Source organism: Castor canadensis, chromosome 7, assembly GCF_047511655.1.
Source record: "Castor canadensis chromosome 7, mCasCan1.hap1v2, whole genome shotgun sequence".
NCBI lineage: Eukaryota > Metazoa > Chordata > Mammalia > Rodentia > Castoridae > Castor > Castor canadensis.
This window is the reverse complement of record NC_133392.1, coordinates 140,457,948-140,484,435: the sequence shown is the minus strand read 5'-3', so window position 1 is coordinate 140,484,435 and position 26,488 is coordinate 140,457,948. Positions and strand designations below refer to the sequence as shown.

General features: G+C 53.7%; 1 protein-coding gene across 1 annotated transcript; it reads right to left on the bottom strand.

Moving 5' to 3' along the window:
* Nucleotides 1-4,819: 4,819 nt before the first annotated feature.
* Laptm5 (lysosomal protein transmembrane 5) lies at nt 4,820-25,561 on the bottom strand. The gene is made up of 8 exons (XM_020156589.2): nt 25,362-25,561; nt 12,921-13,014; nt 12,178-12,254; nt 10,820-10,948; nt 9,724-9,846; nt 8,699-8,794; nt 7,297-7,389; nt 4,820-6,080 (listed from the first exon to the last, which is right to left on the bottom strand). The coding sequence occupies exons 1-8, from the start codon at nt 25,446-25,448 to the stop codon at nt 5,991-5,993; spliced, it is 789 nt and encodes a 262-aa protein (XP_020012178.2). The 5' UTR covers nt 25,449-25,561; the 3' UTR covers nt 4,820-5,990.
* Between the last annotated feature and the right edge of the window lie 927 nt (nt 25,562-26,488).

The window sequence follows — 26,488 nt, the reverse complement described above, 5'->3', positions numbered from 1 at the left end:
CCTCCTTCCTCCCTCAATTTATGTCCTGGGATCACCTCCCAAAAAAACTATGTGCACACACGTCCTCATCTAGGGACTGCTCAGCCAAAGCTTGCTCCGTCTCTTCCTCCCCTGTCCAAGACAAGGGGATACTTGGGACCCTGTGCAGAGGAGAGGGAGAACGGGCAAGGAGGGGGAGGCCCAGAGGAGCCTGCACAAGACCATGGGCCAGCAGGGACCTTGGGCTCTGAGCAGGACCCTCCTCTAGATGGGTTCACAAATTACCTGTGCTTTATACTTTCTGCCCTATGCCCACACCGTTGATGAAGGTGTTTGAAAAGAAAAACCGGCTCTGAGGCTCATTCCAGGCCCAGCACAAGTCTGTATTTCTGAACTCTCCAAGTGGCTCTTCATCCAGCCCCATATGTTACATCCAGCCTAGAGGGGAGCAGCCTGAGAACTCCCTGCCTCTCAGAGTATTCCATCCAGCTCTGAGTGTGGTATACCACGTTCAGTAACATCATGGTCCCACTCCACCGACTCAATTCTTCCCAAATGAAAAACACCCTCATTTCCTACACCCGTCCTCTATGACACATGCACTTCCCCATCCCACCCTGGCACCTGCCCCCAACAGCATTCCAACTCATCTCCTACCCTTTCTAAAAGTTTGAGCACTGAGCTGGGAATAGAGTGGCACACACTTGCAATCCCAGCGCTTGGGAGGTTGAGGCAGGAGGATCATGAGTTCAAGACCACCAGCTTGAGCTATATAGTGACACCTTGTCTCAAAATCAAAAAAAAAAAAGAAGAAGAAGAAGAAAACAGGATTATGATTATGAGCTGGAAATGTAACATGATCCTCCAGCTAGCAGGATAAAACATCTTTTCTTCCTATCTTCCAAGGCTTCCTGAAATCCCTACTGTGTCACCCCCTCAAACCCCCCACAGGCTCAAACCAGAGTCTCTGGACACCTGAGAAGAGGCATGAAGACAGCCCAACAGTGGTTTCTTTTCCCTCCTTCAAATTCAACACTCTTGCTCTATGCTAACCGAGATTTCAAACATTCGAGAAGGTAGCAGCTGCCACCGGAAGTTTAATAAGGGAAAAATAAAACTCTCTCCCCATTGGGGATCAGGGGATATTCGTGTTCTGCTGCTGAGTAACCAGTGACCACAGCTGAACACCTAAAATCAGTGAGAAAGTAGCCTTTGGCTCCTGTGGGCAAGAGGTCGGACTTGGCTGAACAGGGCTCTCTGCTCCAAGCCTCCCAAAGTGAACCCGGATGGGATGTCAGCTGGTCCAGAAAGCACCTCAAGGTCACATGGCTCGTGTGGTGACTGCCAGAATCCAGTCCTCGGAGGTTGCAGGACTGAGCCCCAGTATCTGTTCTCTTACTGACTGGAGATTGAGGGTCACTCAAGCAACTGAGTTTCCCTGCAAGGAGGCCCCCAAGGTCCTCTTATGCCTTAAGTCCCCTCTTCAGGAACAGCCTTAACTGTGCCATGTCAGGTCACCTAATTACAGGAGCAATGTCCTGTCACTCACACTCAAGGGGAGGCAATCACACAAGGGCACATGTCACTGGGGCCTGGAGTACCTAAAGGAATACATGAGAGCAGAGTGAGAGATGGGGTAAGGACAGGTCACTGACAGGAAATACAGTGTGTCTGAGTTTGGGGAAGTTACCTCAGTATGTATAAACCCAGGTGTTGACAAAAAATACCAGACAAGTGCCCTGTGCAGCGGTGGGGGGGAGGGGAAGCCTGGTGGAGTTTGGAGACTTGCTAGCAATTCTGACCTCACAGGTCAGGGCCACACGGGATCAGGGAGTGTCACACTGTCAAAGCCTTCATTAACAGGTCCAGCCCAGCACAGTTTGTGTCCTCCCTCCTAACGTTCTCTGGAGATGCCTGATGTTGTCTCTCAGATGGAGGGGCTGGGAAAGGGTCTTCAGCCCTCCCCGCCACTACCATTTCTTTCTCCCTGCTCTTTCCCCCTGAGAATGCCTCTTCTTCTCCCAAAGTCTCCACAGGAATCCAGCTCCACCCATGTGTCAAGGTCAAGGTGGAATGCATCTGGGTATCCTGATCGTGGCTATCACAGGCAAGGTTGTGCAGATCCCACACTGGTCCTCTTCTGACCCCAGGTCACTTCCTCAAGCCTTTGCCTTCCAGGCTGTTTGCCTACTTGGGATGTCCTCCAACACGTGGGGCAGAGGAAGCTGCGAGTGAGTGTCTGGTTCTACTGTCTGGACCACTGGGGTGGCAACAAAACCAGTTGGGCTACCAGTGCTGACATCTCTCTGCTGAGCCCCCTGCCCATCAAGACGCTCCTAGTGTCTAATTAGAGAGACTTCCTGCTGGATCCCAGGGAGAGACTGGACCCTGGGTACCCAGTGAGCCCATCGTGCTGAACACAGGGGTCAGCATGTAGGGGTGTGGTGGAGGGGAGCTTCTAGGTAGGGGCAGATTAGAGAGGCCACTGAGGGGCATAGGGAGCAGAGGTGTCCTTTGCAGGCCTCAAAGTCAGCAAAGTTCAGGCCAAACGCTAGAACCCACTTTCCACAGACTTCAGCAGAAACATTTGCTGATGGATGCTGCCACCCCAGGATGGAAAGGGCAGCTTTGGAGGAGGGGACTCTTTACGGAAGCAGGGGTGCAAGCCCTGGCAGGAGCCTGCTCCTAGAATGAGAGATCTGCAGCTTCCCGGGCCCCTTGTAGTCCAGAATCCTACTGGTCAGTGGGCAGCTCTATGGCCTATAACCCAAAGGCCTCCCCAGGGCTTCAAGAGTTACATAAGGGCCTATGAGGAGGGGGCTCCCAAGAGGAAGAGCACCAAAAGCCAGAAAGAAGCAGAGGTACAAGTGCAGGTCCAGTAAGGCTGGTGGAGTTAAACCCAGCTCTGCTCTTGACAGGTGCAGGACTTGGGCACGTGCCTTCCTGCCTGGGCCCCAGGAAGGATCTTCACATAGCACGTGCCTCAAGAGGCCCAGGAGATCCATGGAGATGACGCACAGAAGGGCTGGAGTGATCATGGGACTGTTCTTCCACTAGCTCAGCTCCCAAGAAACCTGCAGTTCTTGTGCTCAGCATCCTGTTTAAATTTGGCAGCTCTTCTTCCCTCCACAGCCACCAGTCCTGCACTGCCCAGGCCTGCAGAGCCGCTCCTGGGGCCATTGCCCTTCCGGGCAGCGCTCAAGCAGCCCCTCTGCAGGACTGTCAAAGGGCCCCTGTCTGAGCCTCAAGCAGGGCATTGATGAGCCCTCAAGGGCTGTCCAAGTGATCCCTGCTTGCTTGGCTTGGCCGGCCATGTGGACTTCCCCAAACCCAGCTATTTCCTGTCCCTCAGCCACCCCCTCCCTGCTGCCTGGCTACAGGGCACAATCCTACTACTCTGCTCAGTTGGTGCTCGGCTCCAGGGCCAGGGATGAGGGTGGGGTTGGTGGAGGGAGAAGAACTAGGCAGCTGCATGGGCTCCGGGTCCTCTGAGCACACAGCCATGGCTCCTTGGTCCCCTCTTGACAGAATGTAAAGCTGGGGACAAGGCCAACCCTGCTTCTCCCATGACACCCCCTCACTTGATAGGGACCCCTGCAAGGTGCTCTTCATATGGATCTTTTTGAGACTAAAGAGCTCACACACACTGCGATCCTGGTCCATCACCACAATCTTCACTTGGGATATGAAAAGAAGGCACTGGTTAATCACTGACTGCTGTGTGGCCTTGGGAAAGTTGCTTAATATCTCTGGGCAATGAACTGTAGTTCATTTTCCACCTGTTAGTGACACTGCATTGGCTGCTTGGGGATCTGATAAACAGCAAATAAAATCCTCAGAGAAATGTACCCTCTCCGAGGATAGCACCCAAAGTACACTGACCCCTCTCTGACACCCTACGGGACCACTTCACCAGCCCTCTTGCAGGTCTCTGCACTTCTCTCTTCCCTCCTAAAACCCATCTCAACCCTGTAACTCCCCACCCAAAACCCTGCAAAGATTCTCCTGCCCCAGAACTCAGACTTGTTCTCCTCCACACAACATTCAAAGCACTGGGAGACAGAGAAAGAGGCATGACTGAAACACTTAGCCCTGGATCCAGCCATGCCTGAAGTCCAAAGTCCCTGGACTTTTCATTTATGGGGAGATTCACTTTGGGGGACTGAAAGGTAATAAACACAGTTCACTGAGGTTTCTTTACTTGCACCCATCTTCTTCCTGGGGCTGCCCTTTGAGATGCAGTTGACCAGGGTGAGCTAGCAACAAAGAACCCAGCTGCATGCAAACACTCTTCCTGTCTGGGCCAGGATGCCTGTCTGCCTCCTGTCTGCTGGCAGTACTGTTCTCCCCTCTCCCTCCCCACAGACCTTGCACAACCTTCCACTGGCCTGGAGCATCCTTGTTCCCACTGCCTGCTCTCCCAGACTCAGCTCGGTGAGGCCTCTTCCAAGATGCTCTCTGCCCTCACTGAGCCTAAAGTAGCTCCAGTTTTCCCCATGGTGGAGTTGGCCACCAGCTGTTATAATTGTTTTTGGGTCTGTCCCAGGCCATAAGTAATTACGGGCAAGTCACCCCAGCGCCCAGAACAGGCCCTGTCTCCAGGTGGAGGTGCTCGCCAGGTGAGCAAAGTTCAAGCCTGACTTGGGAGACATCAGGCCACTTATGTGGTCAGTAATCCATGATTAGAAACAGTGCCAGGTCATGGCACGCACAAGCTGCACCTGGTCCCTAGGAGTTTCTGAACAGGCATGTGTGTGCGTATGTGTGTGTGTGTCAGGGCTACCGAAGTAGGAGGCACTGCCTTGCTACACCATCTGTCAGGAACCACACAAGCCAGAGCGAAGCTTGCCACTTTATTGAAACCTCTTTTGAGTCACATGAAGCAATGACATGGGGTGAGACAGGAACCTCCTGTGCAGCCCTGCCTGTGCCCCGACAGACTCGGAGGCTCTGTCCCCACCACAAAAGCAGCTCACTCAGGATCCCCAGCCCACAGGGGAGCAGACAAAAGAGGGACGTGGGGCTGAGCCTCCCAACCACCACCACCGAACACCAGCCTCCTGGGCAGGGGCTGGGGCCACAGAGGGTCTACCTGTTCCGACTGAATAGCCCTGTGGATTTGGTCCAACACACGGCCTGCCTGAGTTCAGGGGGGTTTGCTCGACTGGGTGGGATCAGACCAGCCTGGCCAGCAGGATGGACTGACAGCTGAGTCCTAAAGGAGACTGGCCCAGGTAACCTGTCAAGGAGCCTTCTGCCATGTGACTACCCTGGGCACAGGGCCAGCATTTGACTGTGGGTAAGAACAGCTCTTTAGCAAACAATCTTGTGTGTGAAATGACTGTTTACAGTGGAAACAACTGTTATTTCCTGCAGCTAGCTAAGCTGAAGGGGAAGTTTGAATTTTCCCTTGAATTAACCATCATCCTCAGCTCAGAGACACTGAGCTGGCCAGAGCAGGCAGCCATGGCTGGTTAGTTTTGCTGAATGGTTTGAAGGCTACCTTTGTATTTATTTTTATTGAACTGTATCACAATTCTAAGTGACAGATGGTTGGTTGAGTTGCTAACTATTTTAGCAAGGTATTTGAAGAAACCGATTTTATATCATGTGGGGTCAGATCTATCCGTGAACTGACAACTACTTACAAACCAACCATGCACCGTCATTCCACATTTTACTGATCTGACTATGTGGTTTTGGTTGTCAGTCACTTTGTTATATATTGATTAATTAAACTGATGGCTACTTAAGCAAACTTGCCAAAATTTAAAATGACCAGTCATCTAAACAAGTATCATTGTTGATGAAAATAAGTCAAGTTGTTGGACTGAATTTTTGAGTGACTCAAAGAGGAGGACCCAGTGGTGAGCAGGCCAGTAAGGGGGACACAAGCAGATTGTCCTGAAGTCAGCTGAGTAGTCCCTCTAGGCCACAGGGCCACCAAAGCAAAGAAGCAGATACAGAGGCAGCTCCACCCCTCCCAGTGCTAAGACTGGGGCCTGGCGAGGTCACACCTCTGAGTATGGGGGCGGCGCAGGGCCCCCCTCGGGAGACTTGCAGGGCAGAGACAGGGCTTCCTCATAGGATGGCAGGACCACCTGGGGGAGAGAGAGAAAAGGCTGAGCATTATCAGGAAGGACCCACAAGTCCAACCTGAGGTCCAGGGACCCAAGCCCCCACCTCTGATGACAGTGACTCACACATCCTGGGCACTCACTACATGCCAGTGACTGTGAGGCAAGTGGGCTTTCCATCTCAGCAAGGGACATTTGCCTCCACCTGTTCAGTCTCAAGGTCCCCACTGCACCAGTTTCCTTAGGGGAAACTTCTCAGTCCATGTGCTCTTGAAGGAACTGGTGGACATGTGACTTGGGCTGGGCCACTCAACGTAGAATTCCATCCCCTGGTATAGTCATTGGTATAGTGAAAGGTATGGGACCCACGTGGTCCAGTCACATATATTCCTATTTCTGTTGGGCTTACCAAAAAGGTGTGATGTCAGCCTAAAAGTTTGGGCAGCCATTTTGCCACCATAGGGAAGGATGGCCTGAAAGTGGAGCTAACATTGTCAAGAGACGGAGAGGATGCTATCATATCCTGACGTCAGGAGTCACCAGGCTGGAGCCAGACCTACGTTGGCCTTTCAAGTTCTGTGAGCTGGTAAATTCCCTTTTTGACTTAAGTACAGTTGAATTAGGTTTCTGACACTTGCAACCGGAAGCATGTAAACCCACTTTTCAGATGAAGAAAGGGGGCTCTCTCCATCACTGCCCTCTCCATCACTTCTCAATGAAGAGCTTTCAAGTGCTCCCTGTCCTCTCTGCCTGGGAAGCCCTGCTTCCACTTCCCAGCAATCTCATACCATACCCACTGACCACCCAAGACTAGGCTAAGGTCTCCTCTCCCAGGAAGCCTTCCTGGATGTCCCAGAGGTGACACCTCTGTGATCACTGCCCCTGTGCTTCACACCGAGCTACAGGTATATTTCTGTAGCTGGGTTCACTCTAGTCTGTGTGTATCCCTGGGGCAGAGGTAGCAGTGCAGTTTTCTGTTCACCCCAGAATGGATACAAAGTCAAAAGAGTGAGACTGGGCTGGCTGGCTGGCTGGCTGAATGGATGGATGGGTGAACGGATGGATGAATGGGTGAATGAATAAATGAATGAGTAGAATCGTAGAGCTGAGAGCATTCACATTTCTTCTAATCCAACCCTCATCTTACAAATGGAGAAACTAAGGCCCAGAGAAAGAAAGGACCTGGCCCAAGTGGCCCAGCAAGAGAGTGGGAGCTGGGACTTGACCCAGTCAGCCTCACCTTCGGGAGCATCTTGGAGTTGCCCTTCTCAGCGGCTGAGTTTGTGTACCTCATGAATTTATAGCATCGCCACACACACTTGAACATGTAGACCTGGAAGAGAACCTGGGTCAGTCTGGGCTTTGCCACCTCCTGCTTACTGCCCCTGAGGCTTGGGACCAATGCTAGGTACCTCAAGGGGAGCCACCCCTTACCCCAGAAGCAGCATCCAGCCACAGCTGCTCCAACCCCACATTGCAGTCCTGGGAGGTTTCACCTGCCTGCTGGGTATAGTTCAGGGTTGTCCCTCCATTGTCCATGACCACTGTACAGCAAGGGTTTTGCAGGGCATTGGTCCCTGTCCAATCTCCCTAACCATCATCCTATAGATCCTTCCTGGCACTACCTGAGGGACCCCCATCATGAGACAGAGTGGATGGTGGGAAAGGACCTCCCCAAAATGGCCTGTGTTGCATTGTTTTTGAAAGCAGATTACAAAAGTGTGCTCAGCATTAACCCATGTTTACATGGGAAGGAAAGGCATGTGTGCAAGTGTGTGATGTCAGCTAGTGTGAGAACTTTCTCTCAGCAGTGGAAGCAAGAATGGGAGAGGTTCCAGGGTGGGGCCTAAAGTCCCAGGGGACCATGCTCAAAGAACAACAGATGGCCCAGCTATATCCTGAGGAGGAGGAGAGGGTGCTGTCATCTGGAAACTCTCCTGTTTTAGGAAGTCCTTTGGTGGAACTTAGATGGGACAGAATGAAATACAGAGATCACGAGTAGTGAGGGTGAGGCAGGAAGGCCCAGGTTAATCAAGCAGGTGGGGGGCAGCCAGGGAGGCAAGATGAGGGGGGAGAGAGACCTGTCCCAACGATGGTGAGAAGGGACTGCAGAGAAGGAGCTGGGTTGGGCCTGGGGGGGTCTCCCCCAGGAGGCCTTCAGGAAAGTCCCATTGCTCGCTTACCATCCTTCCCATCACTAAACTTCCATTCATGTGACCATAGGTCCCTGAGTCATATAAGGTTGTGACATGAACCAAGCAAGGCTTCTAACACCCCTATGGCAGATGAGACAAGAGAGATGGGACCCGTCAAAGACCCAGGGCACAGATAGTGCGAGTGGGGCAAGGACTCAAACCCAGGTCTGCCAGAATCGAACCCCAGACAGTGCAACTGAACCAGTGCTGCCCTGAGTTACATGTTGAACCCCTAACACCTGAATACACTTGGCCCTTGCAGACCCACATCCCCTAAGCAGAATGTCCCCAAGGGTCTCAAGTGGACTCTCAGAGGAGCTGGCATGAGGAGGGTAAGAGAAAGGAGCTAAAATCGGGTAAGAGCAGGGACGTTGTATGTGGGGGGGCCTGGGACCACAGCACAACCTGAGTCTCCCTTCACAGAGCCACAGGGCAGGCACCACTCACCTTCAGGACAAGGACGGTGACAAAGGCGACAGAGAAGATGACCATCATCTTGGTGAATTGACTGTGAGCCATACCCTCCTGGCTCGGGAGGTAATTCTGCAACAGATGGGCCACATCAACACCTCTGTCCCCAAGGACCACTAGCCATGCCCTCCAAGAAGGTGTGACCATCAGCCTCGTCAGGCAGGTGGACAACTCCTATGTCCTAACTAGAGGATAGTCTTGGCTGATAGGAGCCACCTAACCCTATAATACCTAATAGGTCATGTCCCTGCCCTCCATGGAGCAAAACAAGCTCCTGTCATGAAGACACTCAAGTCGCACTGTCAAAGGTCCCCATGTGAGGAACTGGGGCAAAGAGTAAGCAGCCATGAAGGAGTCCTGGAGGAGCAGACTCTGGATCCAGCTCAGCAGCCATCTTGACCCTGAGTCAGAAAGACCTAGCAAGACACTCCCAAATTTCGGGCCCTCAGAAACTGTGAAATAGATGGTGGATGCTCATGGCTCACACCTGTAATCCCAGCAACTTGGGAGAAGGAGGTAGAAGGATCTTGGCCCCAGCCCAGGCAAAAGCAAGAGCTCCTATTTGAAAAATAGTTATTCTTTTCAGATAGGAAAGTTATTTTTTTCAGACAGCCCTTTCACCCACAGAAAGGGCTGCAGGTGTGGGTCAAGTGATAGAAGGGCCTAGGAATGTCAAGGCCCTGAGTTCAAATCCCAGTACCACCATAAAAAATTGAAATAGTATTTATTGACTTAAACCATGATGCTTGGGGTTATTTGTTAGGCAGCAATTGAAAAACCAGTCATATCTCTGCAGGGTGAACCCAGTCCAGGGCTCCCTCTGGGGTCAAGCAGGGATGCTCTAACACCCACATCACCATCTTCCTTTCTAGAACTGTTTCCCTGGCTCCCAAGCATCTTCTGGAGAATATTCTTCCCAGCCAAGCCAACTTGAAGCCCTGAGGCACAGAGAGGTGGAGAAATAGCTGGGGAGCCAGCCTGGACCTCTGCCCCAGACTTACCATGTGGTTCATGGACCTGAAGTTGAGATAAGTGGGCACTTCCATGTAGGAGCTGCAGAGGGTCAGGATACTCAGGCAGAAGTCCAGCAGCTGTAGGGTCATCAGGGGGACCCTGGAGCGGCCCTTTGAAGGACAAGGAAGAGGAGGGATGAAGACCAAAACACAGAAACCCAGTTGCTGTGAGGCTCATGGAGCCCCTCCCTTGAAAGACTTGGCTCTAGTACACTGTGCATAGAGAAAGAGGGGACACTGAGCTGTCCACACCAGGGCTGGACCAGGCCCAGGACCAGAACCAAGGTCTTCTGACTCCTGGGTCAGAGTCCTTCCATGATACAGAACTCCAGTTTCTTCAAGGACAACAGTCAGGGGTCTGTGAAAAGCAACTTCAAGCTGGGCTCAGTGCCTCACCCCTGTAAATCCTAGCTACTCTGAGGCAGAGATGGGTAGGATCATGTTTCACCCAGGACCAAAGATTCACAAGACCTCATCTCAACCAATAAGCTGAGTAAGGTAGTACATGCCTGTCATCCCAGTTATGTGGAAAGCATAAATAGGAGAATTGCAGCCAGGTCAGCCTGGGCATAAACATGAGACCCTGTTTAAAAGATAGCTAAAGCAAAAAGGGCGGAGGGTGTGGCTCAAGCAGTAAAGCAAGTGTAGGGCCCTGAGTTCAACTCCCCAGTAACCACCCCCCCAAAAAAAGCAACTTTGGCCAGACTGCATCACTGGCCAGCAACAGCCAGGACAGCTTTACCACCTTGACTGCTTGCCATTCATTGGCATTGACCAGTGACGTCATCCTTCTCTTTCTTGAACTTGGTTCCAAAGGAGAGGCAAGGCTGGGCTGGGACCTGGCAAGGCACTGTGCCCTTTCTTGTGGTGTGCGTCATTGCACCACCTCACCATGCGCTGAGCGCCTCCTGAACACACTTCCTGCATCTGCTCCCCTAAGCACGGGTGGCTTACAGAGGAAGAGGCTGTGCAGTATGGAGGGGTTCGTGAACCTGCTCAAGGACACCACCAAGGAAGAGGACCCTGCTCTCAACAGCCTGAGCCCCTCCCTGCTCCCCGGGCCAGGCTGGAGCTAGGGACTCACCGGCCGGGTCCGGGAGGTGAACTTGAGGTAGGCAGGCAGCTCGATGTAGGAGCCCAGCAGGGTGAGCAGACACAGCAGGAAGTCCATGACTTGCAGGGACAGAAAGGGCACTAGGTACTTCTCCCGGTTCTGGAAGACAGGCCCTGCACTGTCAAGGCGACCCCAGCATGCAGCCAGAGCTCCCCCATGCAGCCAGTGTCACATGTCCCCTGCCCTCCCTGGATAGTTAAGCCCACCTAGATTCACACACTTTCCTGTCTTCCTCAAGTGACACTCTGGGGAACAGGAGAGAGGTGCCTGGTGTCTCCGGAACCATCCCCATCTCCAGAGGCTCAAACAGTACCTGGTTCAATTTAGTCCCAAGACCCCAACAAAGGAGGATTTTACAGAGAAGGGTCTGAGAAGGTATCCTGGGCAGCCACCCCAGCTAGATCCAGACAGGTGACTGGGGCAGAGGATGGGGCAGCAGAAACTCCAATGTGAGCAAAGGCCTGGGGGGAAGGAGCCTGTCCTGTGTGGACAGCCGGCCTTCTTGAAGCCACTGTCAGGTATGTGAAGTCATGGAAGAGACCCTGAGAGGCAAGGCCGAAGTCCCTCTCCTTCCATTGAAATCAAGTGACTCTATGACAGTACCCATGCATAAGCAACACAGCTGGAGATAGGGTCACAGGAAGGTGGGGTCCTGCGGTCTCCTGTGAGTGACTGAAGTTGCCCAGTAGACAACCCTGACTGAGCTTGAGTCTGGGGATGACCTGGTCTGCTTTTCCAGTTGGGATCAGTGGCAAGGAGTGAGACATTCCAGATGGGCACCAAGACTGCCCCTCTGCCTTGCACCATCAGTGCCCAGGAGGGTCCTCTTCTGCAGGAGGTGAGGACAGAGCCTGTCTGTCTCTTTCAGTGTCTCCTTGAGCTACCTGGCTCTTTGTGAATTTGTCACTCCAGGGGGACCAAGAGGTCCCAGGGATTTCCAGAGTATGGATCCCACTTGGGCCCAAGCATGCTGGCTGGATCTGTACTTTCTACCACTTTGGCCCCTGATTACAAAACCCAGAATAGCCTCCTGTCCCCAAGCCTCAAAGCAACCCTTCCCCTTCTCTCTCACAAACCCACCTCCCCTTGTGGGCTAACAGGATGGGGTCATCAGAAAGCCACCCCCACCCGCGCCAAGTGTCAGTTATTCCACAGCCCACTGCATGTGGCCACCAGGAGGCCATGTTTTACAGAGAACTGAGGCTACCAGCCCGGGGAGTCCCATGAAGAGAGGGGGCTCCCCAAAAAGTAGATGCGAGGTGCAGATGGTGGCTCCTGCCCGCCCAGCAGGAGGCCCCTGGGTCTCCCTGCCCCGCCACAGGCCTCACCTTGACCACACCGATCAGCAGGCTCAAGCTGATGAGGAACAGCATGAAAATGAGCAGGAAGCTGGAGATCAGGTCAGCTGGAAGCAAGGAAAGGGGTGAGGGGGAGCGGTGAGGGTCCGGGTGCCCTGGAACCCCAGCCAGGTTCTAAGGACCACACTTTGGGAACCTCTAGCATAGGGACTTGAAAGTGAGCAAGAGAGTCCAGGCCCTGCCCTAGTGAAGTCCCCAGTCTTGAGTGAGGACAAGGACCACCAACAGGGCATTTCAGATATGAACAGAGAGTGTGGCTGGGACTCAGCTTGAGTCTACCTTAGCCAGGGCAAGGAATGTCCTGTGAGGACCAGGAGCCTGAGGGAAGGGTGCTGGGGAAGGGAACAAATAGCTGGGTGTGTCCAGTGCACAGGACAAGAGGGGAGCCCCAGGCAGCTGCAGTCAGAGCACCCTCAGGGCCTAGGGCCTGGGGCCTGGTAAAGTTTCACTTTTACATGAGCAAGCGAGTTGGCGGCCATGGCAGGTTTGGCAGGCCAGTGGGGCTGGCACCTTTAGAAGCTGTAATGGTTAAGTGCCAACCATGGCTCTCACCCCTGGAGATGTGGAGGGGACAGAGGGGCAGGGGTGTGCCTAGGGTCATCATCAGTGAAGCCAGGACCTCAGTCCCCAGTGCATCTGACCTGGGTAGGATCTTCCCATACTGTTCCCCTCCCAACCTTGCCCAGGGTGTGCCAGGGCTATCCTGGACCTACCGATCCTGAGGTAAAGTGTCTTAGAGAACCTGCAGGACGCCTTGCCCTGGGTGACCTCCACCGTGTGCTCAATGAACAGCAGGACACTCATGATCTGAGGAGAAAACAACACCAGTCAGTGGGCCTCCCAGCCCAACAGCATGAGGGGGAGAGGGGAGGGGAACATGGCACATGTGGTCCACAAACATCCTGAATAAACTTGTGGCCTTTCCAGATGGGCAGTTCTGGCTCACCATCCTGGTCTTCCTCTTCCCAGCTGTGCAACAGTGAGTAGGTGACTAGATATCTCTGGGCCTCGGTTTCCCATCTGCAAAATGGGCTCATACTGATATTTCTCTTAGGTTCTCCTAGGAGGGACTGCTGAGGCTGCCCAGAAGAGACTCAGATCCATGCTAAGCTCTCAGGAAGTGCTGCCTATTACCCCTGAAGGACAGGCTTGGGGACCAAGGGCTCTTGCTGCTGGTTGCTCCCCTCCCCTACCCTCACTTGGGTGGCAACAGCTTCTAGGTTTCAAACACACAGGCTCTGAGCATCATAGACCTTCCAGTTCTTGGAGCCTTCAACGTGAGCCTGGGACAGCCCTGGGGACACCTGACCCTGAGTCACTGAACAACTGAAGTCCTGCCACAGAGCTGCACTTGGAAAGAACCTTGGAGGTCACCTTTTGTCCACCCCATCCCCCAATCTGGTGCATGATTCCTGTGCCATGCAGCCTCTACTTGAGTGCTTCCAGCCACGGGGACCTCACAACATTCCCTGTGTCTGTGTCCTTGCAGCAGGCTGTCCACTCCCCCTATGTCAGGACACACAATTCTCCAGGAAGGATCTCTCCTCACTGATATCAATGTTATTGCCCCCCTTGTAGTGGGTGTTCTACCTCTATTAATACGGCTAAGCTTACATAGGCTTTTTAGGTAGCCCTACACTGCAACTCATTCTTGGCTGACAGTCCACCAGACACCCACCATCTGTTTCCCCTTGCTGACTGTGTGGGTTGTTTTGTTTTTTTTTTTAGCTCAAACGCAGGTCTTAACTTGTCTTCCTGTCATGTTACATCCTATTCAGAGAGTCAGAATGGAACAGCACAGAAGTGATGAAGAGCTGGCTCTGGAGTTCGTCTAAGATGGATTCAAAGCCAGATGGCTATGTGACTTTGGGCAAGTCACTGTACCTCTCTGAATCTTCTCACTTAGAAAATGGCTTTCGCTGGTTACAGCGTTCCATTCTCGAAACCCTGAGTGTGTGGCTCACAGAGGCGCTCAGTGAACACAATCTGCCTTGGGCTGGTGCAAGTTTTCGCCAAGCAGCACCAGCAGCAGTGCCGGGTTGGACAGGGCTTGCTCTAGCTGCCCCTCTTCATGGAGCAGAGGGGACCAAGAAAGCTCTGCTCCACAGGAAGCCTGAGACCAGAGCAAAAGGCAGGTGTGAGGGGCGGTGGTGGGCCTGCAGGAAACAGCCCTGAGGCACCTCCCCTCCTAATCTCATCTTTAAAAAGAGAAAGGGAAATGGAGCAGGTGACAGTTCAGTGCAGGTGAGGAGTGGGAGCCCTGTGAGGTGCTGAGCTCCCCAGGCCTGGGATGTGACACATGTGAGTAACAGTCCGGCTTAGAAAGGGCACAGGAGCATCCGCCAGGGATGGCAATGGGGGACTTTTGGAGTCCAGAGAATCCAGGATTAGCTGAGATCTGAAGAGAAGCTCTGAATCAAATGGTCTCCAAGAGGCCTCTGCTGACTTGATTGACAAACTCCCTCTGCTCGTGTTATAAGCTCAGAGAGGTTAGGTGTCTTGACTGAGGATTCACAGCAAGTTGGAGCAGAGTGGAGATAAATGTCCAAGCTGCACAGTGATGTCTTGGCACCTCCCTGCCTCCAAAACCCCCAGAGCACTGCTGGAGGGGACCCCAGAGGCTCAGTGCTTTGGTCATGCACCTGTGTCAGGAAACCTTCTGAACACCCAACTCCCCATTACTTCGTTTCTAGATTCTGAGCATTGTTACTGCCCAGGTGTGTCACAAACATGGTAAGTCAGACACCAGTTTAGAAATTCTAAGTTTGCCACCCTGAGGCCCTGAGGTCACTTTGGACATCCCCGCACTTTGGAGACCTCGACTCCCACAGACCCCCACCCCCACCCCTGCTGACTCCTCAAGTCTGGCCCTGAGCCCCACTCACTCCTCGCAGGGCACAGTCCTGCCATTAGTCCCCAGTGACCCCTGTAAATGGCCAGTGACGCTGGGAAAGGGAAGCAGGAGGACTTTGTGCAGCTCAGCTCCACAGCCAGGCAAGGGGCTCTTCTTGTGCTCTCACTCCCATTTCACAGTCCAAGGCCTCCCAGATGGGCCCCTGGAGGGACAGGCCAGTGGTCTTTCCCCCTCTGCTGCCTGCCCAGCACCTCTGGCCCTCTAAGGGAGCCTCCAGAAGTCAGTCATTTTCCCTCTCCCCTCCTGCACCTTGCAGCTTGAGCGAGCAGCAGCCCCAAAGCATTTCTGCTGTTGTAAAAGCCACCACAGCTCAACACCGCACTCCCCTTGCCTCCTTTGCCCTTCTCAGTGACTAGGGGCAGGGACAGGTGGGGGTCCTGGTTCCCAGGTGAGAACCTGAAGCTCAGAAAGGGCAGAAACCACCCCAAGGTCACACAGCAAGGCAGCCTACCAGCTGGTTCAGACCCTCTGCCAGCCCCACTACCCTGCCCCATCAATGGAAGATACTCCAGGAAGAAGAGAGGAACCCCAGCTCCCACACCCAGTACTCCCAGGAGGGGGACAGAGAACAGCTGACTTTTATCTGCCTCTTCTGTGTGCTCAGACCTGCACACAGAGGTGGGCCCTGCCATTGCACAAAGGCCTGAAGGACAGGCCACACAGCTCCATTTTACAGCTGGGGAAATGAGGCTCAGAGCAGACATGGCTGTATCGCGTGGCAGTGGGAAGTGAGCCCTGTTGCCTCTGCTCCTGGCTCTGGGGCTCCTCACAGTGCTGGGCTGGTGGCATTGGATGTAGCCCCCTCCTGGAAGTCACTGCCAGCCTCAAACACACAGAGCTCACTCAGGAGACAGCAGCTAGGCCTGGGTGACACAAGTGAGGAGGGCCTCCTCCATTTGTACCTGGGGTCCTGGGGACCATTAAGCTGCTCAGGTTCGAGGACGAAGTGTAGCCCCGTGCAGGCTGCCCAGGGCCTTCGGTCCCACCCACTGGATGACTCAATGCTCCAGCCGAGACCTGTGGCTCCAGCCACCACGGGTTTGTGGTACCCAGGAAGCACCTGGCTCCCCTGCAGCAAAGCCGGGAGAGGCCCAGAAACCCCAGGGGCTGGATTTCCAGGTTGGCCCTCACTCTTCCCTGCCTCTAGTTTCCACCTGGACACAGTACTGTACTGTCCTGGTCCTGGGAGGCTGGCCAGGTCACGTCCTGGGAACCTGTGTCATCCTGGGATGGGCTCCAGGCTTCTGAACACGACAGCACAGGAGCCAGCCTCTGTTCGCCATTACAGCTGCATCCACCCTCTGGCCATTAGCTCTGTGCATGTGGGATATCACAGTCAAGAGCCGAGGCATCACATAGTCCTGCCCAGCCCCACGCTGTGCATACTGAGAGCGCGTCTGACCTCTCTGAGCCTTGGCTCCTCATTCAGGGAATGGGGAGCACTGCAGACTGGCCTTCCAGGGCTGGTGTGAGGTCACAGGGCCTGCAGATGGGGACTGAAGGGCAGTGGTCATCACTGCACCGCCCTCATCACCCCCTACACATACCGCTGAGCACCTACCGCTTCCCACTCTGTCTGCATAACCTCTCACTTGGGCCTGCAGATGTCCTGGTCTTCAGAAGAACCCAAGAAGTGAAAAGTGAGGGACACACAAATCACTGCTTTCAGAGAGGGTTTCACCACCAGGAAACCCTTGAGCAAGGCTAAGGGTTTGAAGGATAAGTAGGAGTTTTCCGATTAAGAGAGAGAGAGAGAAGACAGTGTATTAAGAAGAATATCATGCCCGAAGGCCTAGGAGTCCAGCAGTGCAGCTGTGTTTGGATTCCTCCTAAGGGGATGTGTCTTTCCTAAGAAAGAGGTTGTTACCAGTAGGGAAAGGAGGCCCAGAGAGAGACAACAACCAGCTGAAAGTCACACAGCAAGACTGTTGTGATCAGAATCAGCTCAGCCTGCCTGACTCCAGGTTGGGTCTCGGGCCCCACTCAACCCATTTCTGCTCATTTCATTCTCTGTTCCCCTTTTCCACTTCTTCCCTCTGCCACTCCTTGTTTCAGTTCCTGCTCCCTCACTGCCTCCCTGAGCTGAGCAGTGAGGAAGTGAGGCAGAAGAAGTTCTGTTTCTTTCCTGTGGCTCTGGGGAGCAGCCTGCAGCCTGCAAGCTGCACCAAAGGACGGAGTGGGGCTGGGCGTGAAGAAGGAGGGGATGGGAGAAGGTAGAAGAGGATGGGACGTCAACCCATGGTAGAGGAAGTTTTAGGCAGGTGGACTGCCGATAGTGACCGATAGTAACCGTGCTGGGTGGTCACCTAGGTGTTGATGAAGGGGACATGGGGTGGCAGTGTGTGGTGGGGATGGGGGTAACGCCAGCGGGTATCCTCAGGTGGTCACAGGGCAGACGCTGATGATGAGTAGATGCTTCTGATGGGTGATGAGGATGGGGACGTCAGATCCTTCCACCTGGGCTTCAAAGACCAACTCTCTCTTGGAGAAGACCACCCCACTGTGTCTACCTTCTTGGGCTGGAGACTCAGGGTCTCAGGGGACACAGGCAGAGCCCCCGGTCTCTGTGATTCCAGGGTAAAGCCTTCACAGGGGAGAGCCAACCAATGCAGGCAGAAACACTTCTCTCTCCGCTAACCAAGATGGCGCCCCACTTTCCACGTGAGAACAATGGGGCTCTGTGTGGCTTGGCAGAAGTTGCACAAGGACTGGTGCAGAGCCTGTCCTCCCTCTTTCCCCAACAGATAACAGTTTGTGAAGTTGGTCCCCAGTGCCACACCCCTTCCTGCTACCCTCTCAGGAAGGCTCCACCCTGGCCCTGTGTCCCCTCCAGAGTCGGGGGTTGGGGAACTGGGCCTTCAAGGGCAGCCGTTGTGATTATTATCATCACCCTTGCTGGACCTCAACTGCCCCCCCATTTCCCTAGGGCCCTGGGTCGGCCTCTGGGAGGAGGACAAGAAAGGAGGCAGCAGCAGTTGGAAGAAACCCTCTCCCCTACCTGAGCTTCCTGTCACAGCTTATTAGGGTGGCAGGGTAGGGACCGTTCCCTCAGAGCTCTATCTCCCCAGGCAGCCCAGATACCATCCAACACTCCCATCCCAGGTGATCCACTCGGCTGCAGCCCAGCCAGCTCCCTCACCACAACTGGCTTCTCTCTCGTCTGCCCCGTGGTTCCCCACTCCCCCTTCTGCGTGACTATCTGTCCCCTCTTCTCCACCTGGACTCTGGGGCTCACTGACCTTGCTAGAAACTCCCCAGCGAGATCACCTGATGGCCTGGGTGGCCCTCACTGGACTTTACTTCCTGTGCCTCGGTTTCCCCACCTGCACAAGAAAGAAGAATCCGCCCACCTCAGAGAGTGGAGTAAAGGAAGTGCCATCTGTCTGCCGGGAAGATAGAAGACAGTGATTCTGAAGGATAGGCTGAGCAGCCTGCGTATGGACACCAACTATGGGTCCCCATGACATCAAGACTCCCTTTGTCATAGCTGCAAACGGAAACAACCCAAGCATCCTTCTGCAGGGAAACAGCCAAGTGCATGCTGGTAGAGTCACCCATGGAGCACCACACAGCTCAGGAGTACAGGGCTGGGAGAGACATCGTCTCCGTGGGGCTCTGGGACACACAGGTTCCAAGAGCTGCCAGTGTGGGTGAAAGCCATGGAGTAGGGCAGTCTAGGAGGGGACTCAAAGACCCCTGGGGCTGGTCTTGTTGGATTTCTTGATCTGAGTGTAAGCACCAGGGCGTGCTCTCTTTGTGAGAGTTTGTCACGATCCACACAGGTAAATTACACATTAATAAGCAGTTTAGAAAAAAAAGCCTAGAAATTAGTGGTACTGCCTACATGCCAGGCCCTGGGGGTTATGAAGATGACTCGGGCCAGGTCAAGTCCTGGAACAGCCTACAAGCCAGAGGACAGACACACAGGGACCCGCACACGGCCTTCCTGGGCACACTGGAAGCTCAGGATCCAGAGTGGGGCTCAGGGAAGCCTGTCAGAAGAAACAAGTCTCACAGGAGAGTTCTCCCAGCATGCAGTGGGAGAGGCACTCCAGGCCTCCAAGCGAGGACAGGGTAAGCGAAGGCCTGAGAGCATGAGGCACATCTGGGAAACAGCACTCTGACTCGGCATCACGCCGTGCCTGACCACAGTAGGCCCCTGGTAAATGGCAGCAGTTGTGTAGCCGGTGGGGAGGTGTAGACATGACTGGGAAGCAGAGGGGTGCGCTGACAGGGCTGTCGAGGGCCCTCCTGCAGCAGTAACAGTGCCTGCAAAGACCCTGAGAGCAATGGAGCATGAAGGTGCCAATGACGCTTGCAGTTTATCACCTGTGGAACAGGAAGTGCTGTGCCTGACGGTCCTGAGAGCCAGTGCAGCATCTGTGAACCCCCTCCCCAGACCCTAGCAAGGCTGCCCACAGAAAAGAAGACAGGGAGACAATGGTACCTCCCTGATGCCAGGAGGGACTCCCTGGCTCAGGGGAGGCAGAGATATTCTGCCCTAAGTACTTCATCAAATCTGCCTTTAGGGGCAACCCCTAACCCTTTAGGCTCTGAACCCTTTAGGCTCGGAGCCGGTCTCCAGGCTTGGCCTACCTACTAGTTATCCTCTACTTCCTCAATAGCCACCCCCAAGCAACTCCCCAAACCTCCACTTCCTGTTTATTTTCAGAGCACAGATCCCCAAGAATGACAAACTGTTTACTGTGGTTACTGAGCGTTCACGAGCTGCCAGGCCCTCCTCCGAACACTTAGGTCCACTATCTCGTTGTACCCTCACCTCAGACTTCGGAGACCAGTCTGTTCCCAGTTCTACTACTTCACATCTGACCATGAAGTCTTCCCATGCAGATCCTGTGTCTAAGAACAGACAGTGGGCCCCAGCCCGTGGCTGCCGAGTACACAGCAGCTCCCCATCTCCACCTAGAACAGGACCCAACATTCTTATTCCTTATCTAACCACAAACTTGCCTGGCCTCCCTAACCTCAGTCTCCTCTTCTGTAAGATGGCGGCTCCGATGGCAGCTGCTATTTGGGTGTGGCTGGGTGGGGGGAGGCTCACAAATGGAGGCATGGAGGCATCAACCCCCAACACCCCTGTCCCAAGCATCCCAGAGCTTCTCACTCTGCGGGCTGCCCCCTTTGGGGTAGATCCCCTGGGAGACCAATGCAGGCCTCACAGCGAGCTCAGAGCGAAGTCCCGCTTCTAGGCCGATGTTCTGTGCTCAAAATAAAAGCCTCACTTCCTGGGGAGCTGGGGCCAGGGTGAGGATGGAGAAGCCTCAGTCCCCCTGACCTCTGCCCTCCAATCCAGTCTAAGTTGGGCTCTGGCCCCTCCATCACAGAGGACCCCTCACCTGGTGGCTTCCTGACCTGTGCCTCTCTGATAGCAACTGAGGCCACTGTCACAAGAGAAGAGCCATGACACTCAACCTCTCCCACTCCCCCCCACCACCACCCTCCGATAAATGGCACGGAACAAGGGAAGCAAAGAACAAAGTGTCTCTGTCCAGACTGGGGCACCAGGCATGAAGGTGGCATATTCTCACAGACCCTCACCCGGGACGTGGGGACTTTCCCCACCTGACTGTTGGGTCAATTTTTAGGGCCCTGTTAAACAGGTAAGTTTTCAAAAAGTGAGTGGCCTCTGCAGTCAGCTACCACAGCCCCCCAGGGGCACTTGCCTGCCAGCTCCCTAGGTCACCAAGGCCATATCAGCTCAACACCTCCATGGGGCAGGAACCACTGACCTCATTTAACAGACAAAGATACTGAAACTCAGCCTGCCTGTCAAGGTCAAAAGGCCTGCCTGTCAGGGTCACTCCCCAGTGAGTGACAGAGGCCACAAATCACTGCCCCCAAATTGGAACTAAGGAAGGAACCCCAGGAGTTCTGAGGAAAACACATCAGAGAGCCTCCCAGAGGAGGATAGTGGAAAGAAACGAATCATGAAGTCCTGCCAGACAGGTCACCATCACCTCATGGCTACTCAAGGAATCCTTTCATCCCCTCTCTGCTCATTCTGAAGTTGGGGGCACACCAATCCTCTCTGAGTGTGGCCTGCAGCAGGTCTGGGATCCTACAGGACCTTTACCTATAAACTGGGCCAATGGGTCACGCAGAGAGCCCACCTTCTAGCTGTGACACTAGTCTCTGCCTCCTCCCCCACACCACTGTGCATCCCTCCTATGACAGCCTGAGTGACCTTGGCTTCTTCAAAACCCCACCTTGTCCTCCCAGCCTTTGCTCATCCCACCCCCTCCACCTGCATGCCTTCTTTCCCAGCATACCCAAGCCCACCTGGGACTCTGCTCTCCTGAGCCCCACCTCCACCCATCTGTGCTCCACCAGCCAGCAATATCACCCATCATCACTCACACAGCCTGTTTGTGGCACACTGGAACCCCAGGCAGAGACCAAGGAAGAGTAGAGCCCCAGGACAAGCACAGAAGGCAGTCTGAGAATGGACCTGCATCCTGGACAAAGCACGAGACTCCTTCTGTAAATAATGCAGTATGCTTGGCTGTCCTTTCTAAGATCAGGAGCAGTGCACTTGTGCACCCAAATAAACAGACTGGATTATTACCTACTGGATAAAATGAATAGCACTGATTTACGTGAGAAATGGAGAGAACAGACAAAGTTCCCAGGAGGGATCCCCAATAATTTATGTGGCTGCTCCACTCCCAGTGAGGCAGAGTCTCTATCCCCACTCTTCAAGTGGGCTGTGCAAAGTAGCTTCCCTCCAAAGAGTGCAGCGTGGGAAGAATGAGAAAGGATAACTTTGCAGGGCGGAGACACCTGATCAACGCCTCCCCAGCCAGGGAGTCAAGGTCACCACCATCAATGATAGCACCGTCCCTTGCCACAATGTACTGAGGGTGGCACTTCACATCTCAAATATCCTTCCCACAGGCATGGTGAGAAAACCAGTAGACAAATTCCAGTTAAGAAATAGTCAACAAAATGCCCAGGCAGAATTCCAAAAGGCCAAGGTCATCAGAACCAAGTGGAATTTGAGGAACTTGTCACAGCCCAGAGGAGCCTAGGAAGGCAGCACAGCTAAATGTAAAGTCTCCGGGGGCCCTGGATGCGATCCTGGAGCAGAAAACGGGTATTAGGAGAAGCTGGGGAAATGGTAAAACACAGACTCTGGTTAACAACAGCATGTCAGTATTGACGCCAACTGGGACAGATGTCCCATGCTAATGTCAGGCATCAGCGATAGCGATCCAGGTGTGACAAACACAGGAACTCTGGACTATGTTCTCGATTTTTCTGTAAATTGAAAATTGCTCTAAAAGTTAAAAGTATACTTTAAAAAGTAGCTCATGCTCATGGTGGCCACTATGGAAAACACAGGTCGTAATCCACTGGCCTTGGCCTCGTTCCCTTCTAGCCATGTTTTGACATCTCCTGCTTCTTCACAGTTGAAATCTGTGTAAGATTTTAAATCCCAGCAGCTGTTAATTTTTTACCCCATGTATTTTTTTTTTGGTAGTACTGGGTTTTGAACTCAGGACTTGCTAGGCAGGTGCTATAGCACTTGAGCCATACACCCAATCCTTTTGCTTTGGTTTTTGGGTTTTTTTAATAGGGTCTCGAGTTTAAGCCTAAGCCAGCCTGGACCTTCATCCCATATTTATGTTTCTCATGTAGCTGGGATGGCAGGTGCGTGCCAACACAACCAGCTTTTATTGATTGAGATGGAGTCTAGAGAGCCCCCCATCCCTGGGGTTGACCTCAAACCTCAATCCTCCAGATCTCCCCTCCTGTGTAGCTAGGATTACAGGCATGAGCCATTGCACCTGGCTTGGACAGTGCATTTCTAATAATGGAATTCTAGGAACTTGAGAGGAGCAGTCAGGAAGGAAGAGAGTTGCAGGCAAAGGGTCTTCTGGAGATCCCCCTCCTGCCACTGGCTAGGACAGGGACAAACCAGGACCCAAGGGGTCAACTTAAGAAACTTCTCTTGCTTCCCTATGTGTATGAGCACGGGTGCCCAGAGAATCCTCTACACAAACCCAGCTGAATCCCAAGGAAGGAGCTCCCTGAAGGCAAGCCCAGGACCTGACTCTCCTGTTAAGCACAAAAGAATCTTCCCATAATAACACAGCCATGACTTGATGATTGGTACAGCAAGGTGCTGTCTCAGAACGTCAATGGCCCAATTTAACCTCCCCAGAGAGACCAATCCACAAATAGCCCACAACGTACAGAGTCTGTCACTCATGGCTGACTCCAGATGACACCAACACGGGCAATTGGCACATCTGGATGACGGCTTCTCTTTCTCATCCAGATGTTCGAGGTCCTGTCAACACACCTGGCCCCCATCTGCTGGGCCACAGGAAATCCCACAGTCCTGCCCTTTCTGAGAAACTGGGGCCTGGCAGATAGGCTGGCCAGGTGTCCAGTTTCCAGGCTACTCAGCTGCTGTACACCTCCTGTGATCTAGAACATCCCATGGCTACCTATGACTCACATAAGAGACAGTGGTTCTCCAGCAGGCATGATTGTGCCCCATGTCTGGGAACATGGCTGGCATGGGAGGAGGGGGTGGCTGTCGGCATCTGGTAGGAAGAGGCCTGAGATAGTGTTCACACGATGCAGCTTCTCCCCCCACTGCAAAGGACTATTCAGCCCCAAATATCAGTAGTGCACTAGAGGAAATTTCCAAATTCTTGGTTTGTCATTCAAAACCCTTGTCACCTCCTCCACCAACTCCCCAACCTCCAGGTTGGTCTCAGTAGTCCCCTGCACCAGATGTACACACACATACACCTTTGCACACCTGTTTCTCCTCCCTCTGCCCATACTGCCCACGGCCAAGCCCTGAAACTCCTGCCAATGGCACTGCCTCCAGGAAGCCTTCCCTGATCACTCAGCTCATACAGTCTCCAGTTCTTTGCATGGGGACTGGACATCAGGGAACCATTTGCAGGCAAAACTCCTCAGATGGCATGATAGAGAAGAAACGCCCAGAGTCACTGGTCCAGGCCTTCAAGGGGATTTTTTTTTTCTTATCGGTCACCAACTTTAAAACATCAGAAGATGCAACAGAGAAACCTGCTTCCTGAAAGACCAGAGAGTCACTGCCAGACCCAAATTCCTTCATGGTGACAATCAGCAGAAACAGCAGCCGGCAGAGTAGATAGAGCAAGTGCTCCCTGTCTCTGGTGGCAGGTGTGGTGTCTGAAGCACCACTTCCAAGAAAGCACTCAGCTGTGTCAGGCACAGTCCTATGTGTTCTGTCCTCATAGCAGCCCTGTCACACAGCTATTGTCACGCCCATTTTTAGATGAGGAAACAGACTCAGAGAGGGTAGTAAGTTGTAGAAGGCTACACAGCCAAGAAGCAGAGATGCCAGAATTTGTACACAGGAGTCTGGATCCAGAGGCTACCCACTGTGAGGCATCCTCCTCCTCCCCCAATCCCCCCATGGCTGGCTCTTGCTACAGCCCTGCCAGACCGGAAGCAGATGCAGCCAGGTCTCTGCAGTTTGCAGCAGCCTGACACAGCCTGCAGACTTGGGCTGATTTTGAGGAAGTCCTTCCAAGCCATCAGACAACTGTCAACCGCAGGACCTAAGTCACTGAAGCAGGAGAACACTTGGGCCTGGGGGACCTGGGTGTGGCCAGGAGTTGGGGGTTGGGCATGGATCTGACAGAACAAGGACCTGACCCTCAGCCAGCCCAGACCCCAGGGGGAGCCTCGACCCCAGTGCCAGAGTCGCACTGTAACATGACAGGAGACGCAAGCTTCAAGTTAGGCTGTGCACAGCAGCCTCCAAAAAGGAGCCACTGAGCTATTACCTTCCCCTTCAGTTTTCCACAGAGCCTGGCCAGGCAAGTCACTCACAGAACAGTACACCACCCTCAGAGGGAGAAGGCAGTAGTCTGACTTAGCTGGGAGTTAAGAGGACTCAGCCCCCTGACTCCTACTGGATGCACAAAAAGGAGACATTGACTTACAGCCCCAGCAGAAGCCCAGGCCCAGGGAAAGAATCAGAGCTGAGCCTCCCCGATCCAGGCTCCACAGCTCCTCCACTTACACTTCTTCTGAACATGGGTCACCTTGAGGCTGCTAGTTTGCCCCATTTGACATGGGGAAAACTGAGGCCCAGAACAGGAAAGAGTTTGTACAAGGTCCCAGAGAGAGGCTGGAGGCTCAGTCAAACAGAGGTCCCTGCACACACATGTGCACACACACCCTTTCCACCAGCCTCCCTTATACTCACCACATGGTAGATGGCCAGGGCTGTGGTGGCAATCCGGACATTGAAACAACAGCAGGTCTGGGGGATGGAGACCGCGCGGGGGGCCATGGTGCACTGTCCCCTCCTGTGAGGCACTTGATGGGGAAAGAGCCCAGGGCCTGGAGCAGGAGAGAAAAGGGAAGCTGTGGGCTGCCCTCCTCACTTCCGTCCTGCCCCCAGACAGCAGGGGCAGGGTCGTCATGACAGGGCGGGGCAGCTGTGACGGAAGGGGAGGGGAGGGCCACAGTCTGGCTCAGAGAGCCTGGCCAATCATCCACCACTCCCAGGGGGCTCAGGAGAGGGCATACCCGACACCCTCAGTACCCACCCTGTGCCAGGGCTGGGCTAAATGGTTTCATACATCCTGCTTCCTGAATGCTCATCACCACCCTCAGAAGCCAAGACAGTGACAAAGCCCATTTCTAGATGAAGAAGCAGAAGTCCAGAGAGGTCAAGGCATTTGCCCAAAATCACATGGCAATTAGTGCTGTTAGTAGGGTTCAAACCCAGATCTGTCAGTTGCAAAATAGCAAGTGCTAACCCCCATGTCCTAAGCACGAGTCTGAGTTAGTCCCTTTACTCCTCGTCCACACCCTGGGAGGAAGTGCCCACTTCACAGATGAAGAAACTGAGGCGCAGAGAAATGATTTGCCCACAGTCACCCAGCTGTTCAAAGACAGAGTGGGGATTTGAAGGGAGGCTGACCGGCTCTAGAGGTGGCAAATGTTTCCATGCTTGCAAAGTGAGGCGAAGGAGTTCGCCCACGGTGAGGTTGTCTGATCTCCCTGCCCTCCACCCCCCGCTTTAGGGAGAAGGTTTCTCCCTGAGTGCTGAAGAGGCTTCCAAACCAGGACAGAAGAATCACTACTAAGCACAGCCATCCCAGCCACGTGCCAGGCCCTGGGCCAGGCTCTTCCTGTCACTGCTCTGCAACTCCTAGGAGTTGCATTGCGTCTGCCACGGGGACACGCATGGTTAACCCCTCCACCTTTACTCTGGGATTTTTTTTCTTCTTCTTCACTCTTGGGAAAAGTTGGAATTCATAAACCTTGACTACTAAACAAACTGCCTTGGGATCTTCACTCCCTTCCCAGATAAATTATCCATAT

Excerpts from the sequence above, each read along its gene's own strand:
- Laptm5 (XM_020156589.2), bottom strand. The coding sequence starts at position 25,448 with ATGGCCCCCCGCGCGGTCTCCATCCCCCAGACCTGCTGTTGTTTCAAT. Across the intron at positions 10,949-12,177 it reads TGCTGATCGGTGTGGTCAAG|AACCGGGAGAAGTACCTAGT; the intron begins GTGAGGCCTGTG and ends CCTGTCTTCCAG. Across the intron at positions 7,390-8,698 it reads TCACCGTCCTTGTCCTGAAG|GTCTACATGTTCAAGTGTGT; the intron begins GTGAGTGGTGCC and ends GTTCTCTTCCAG.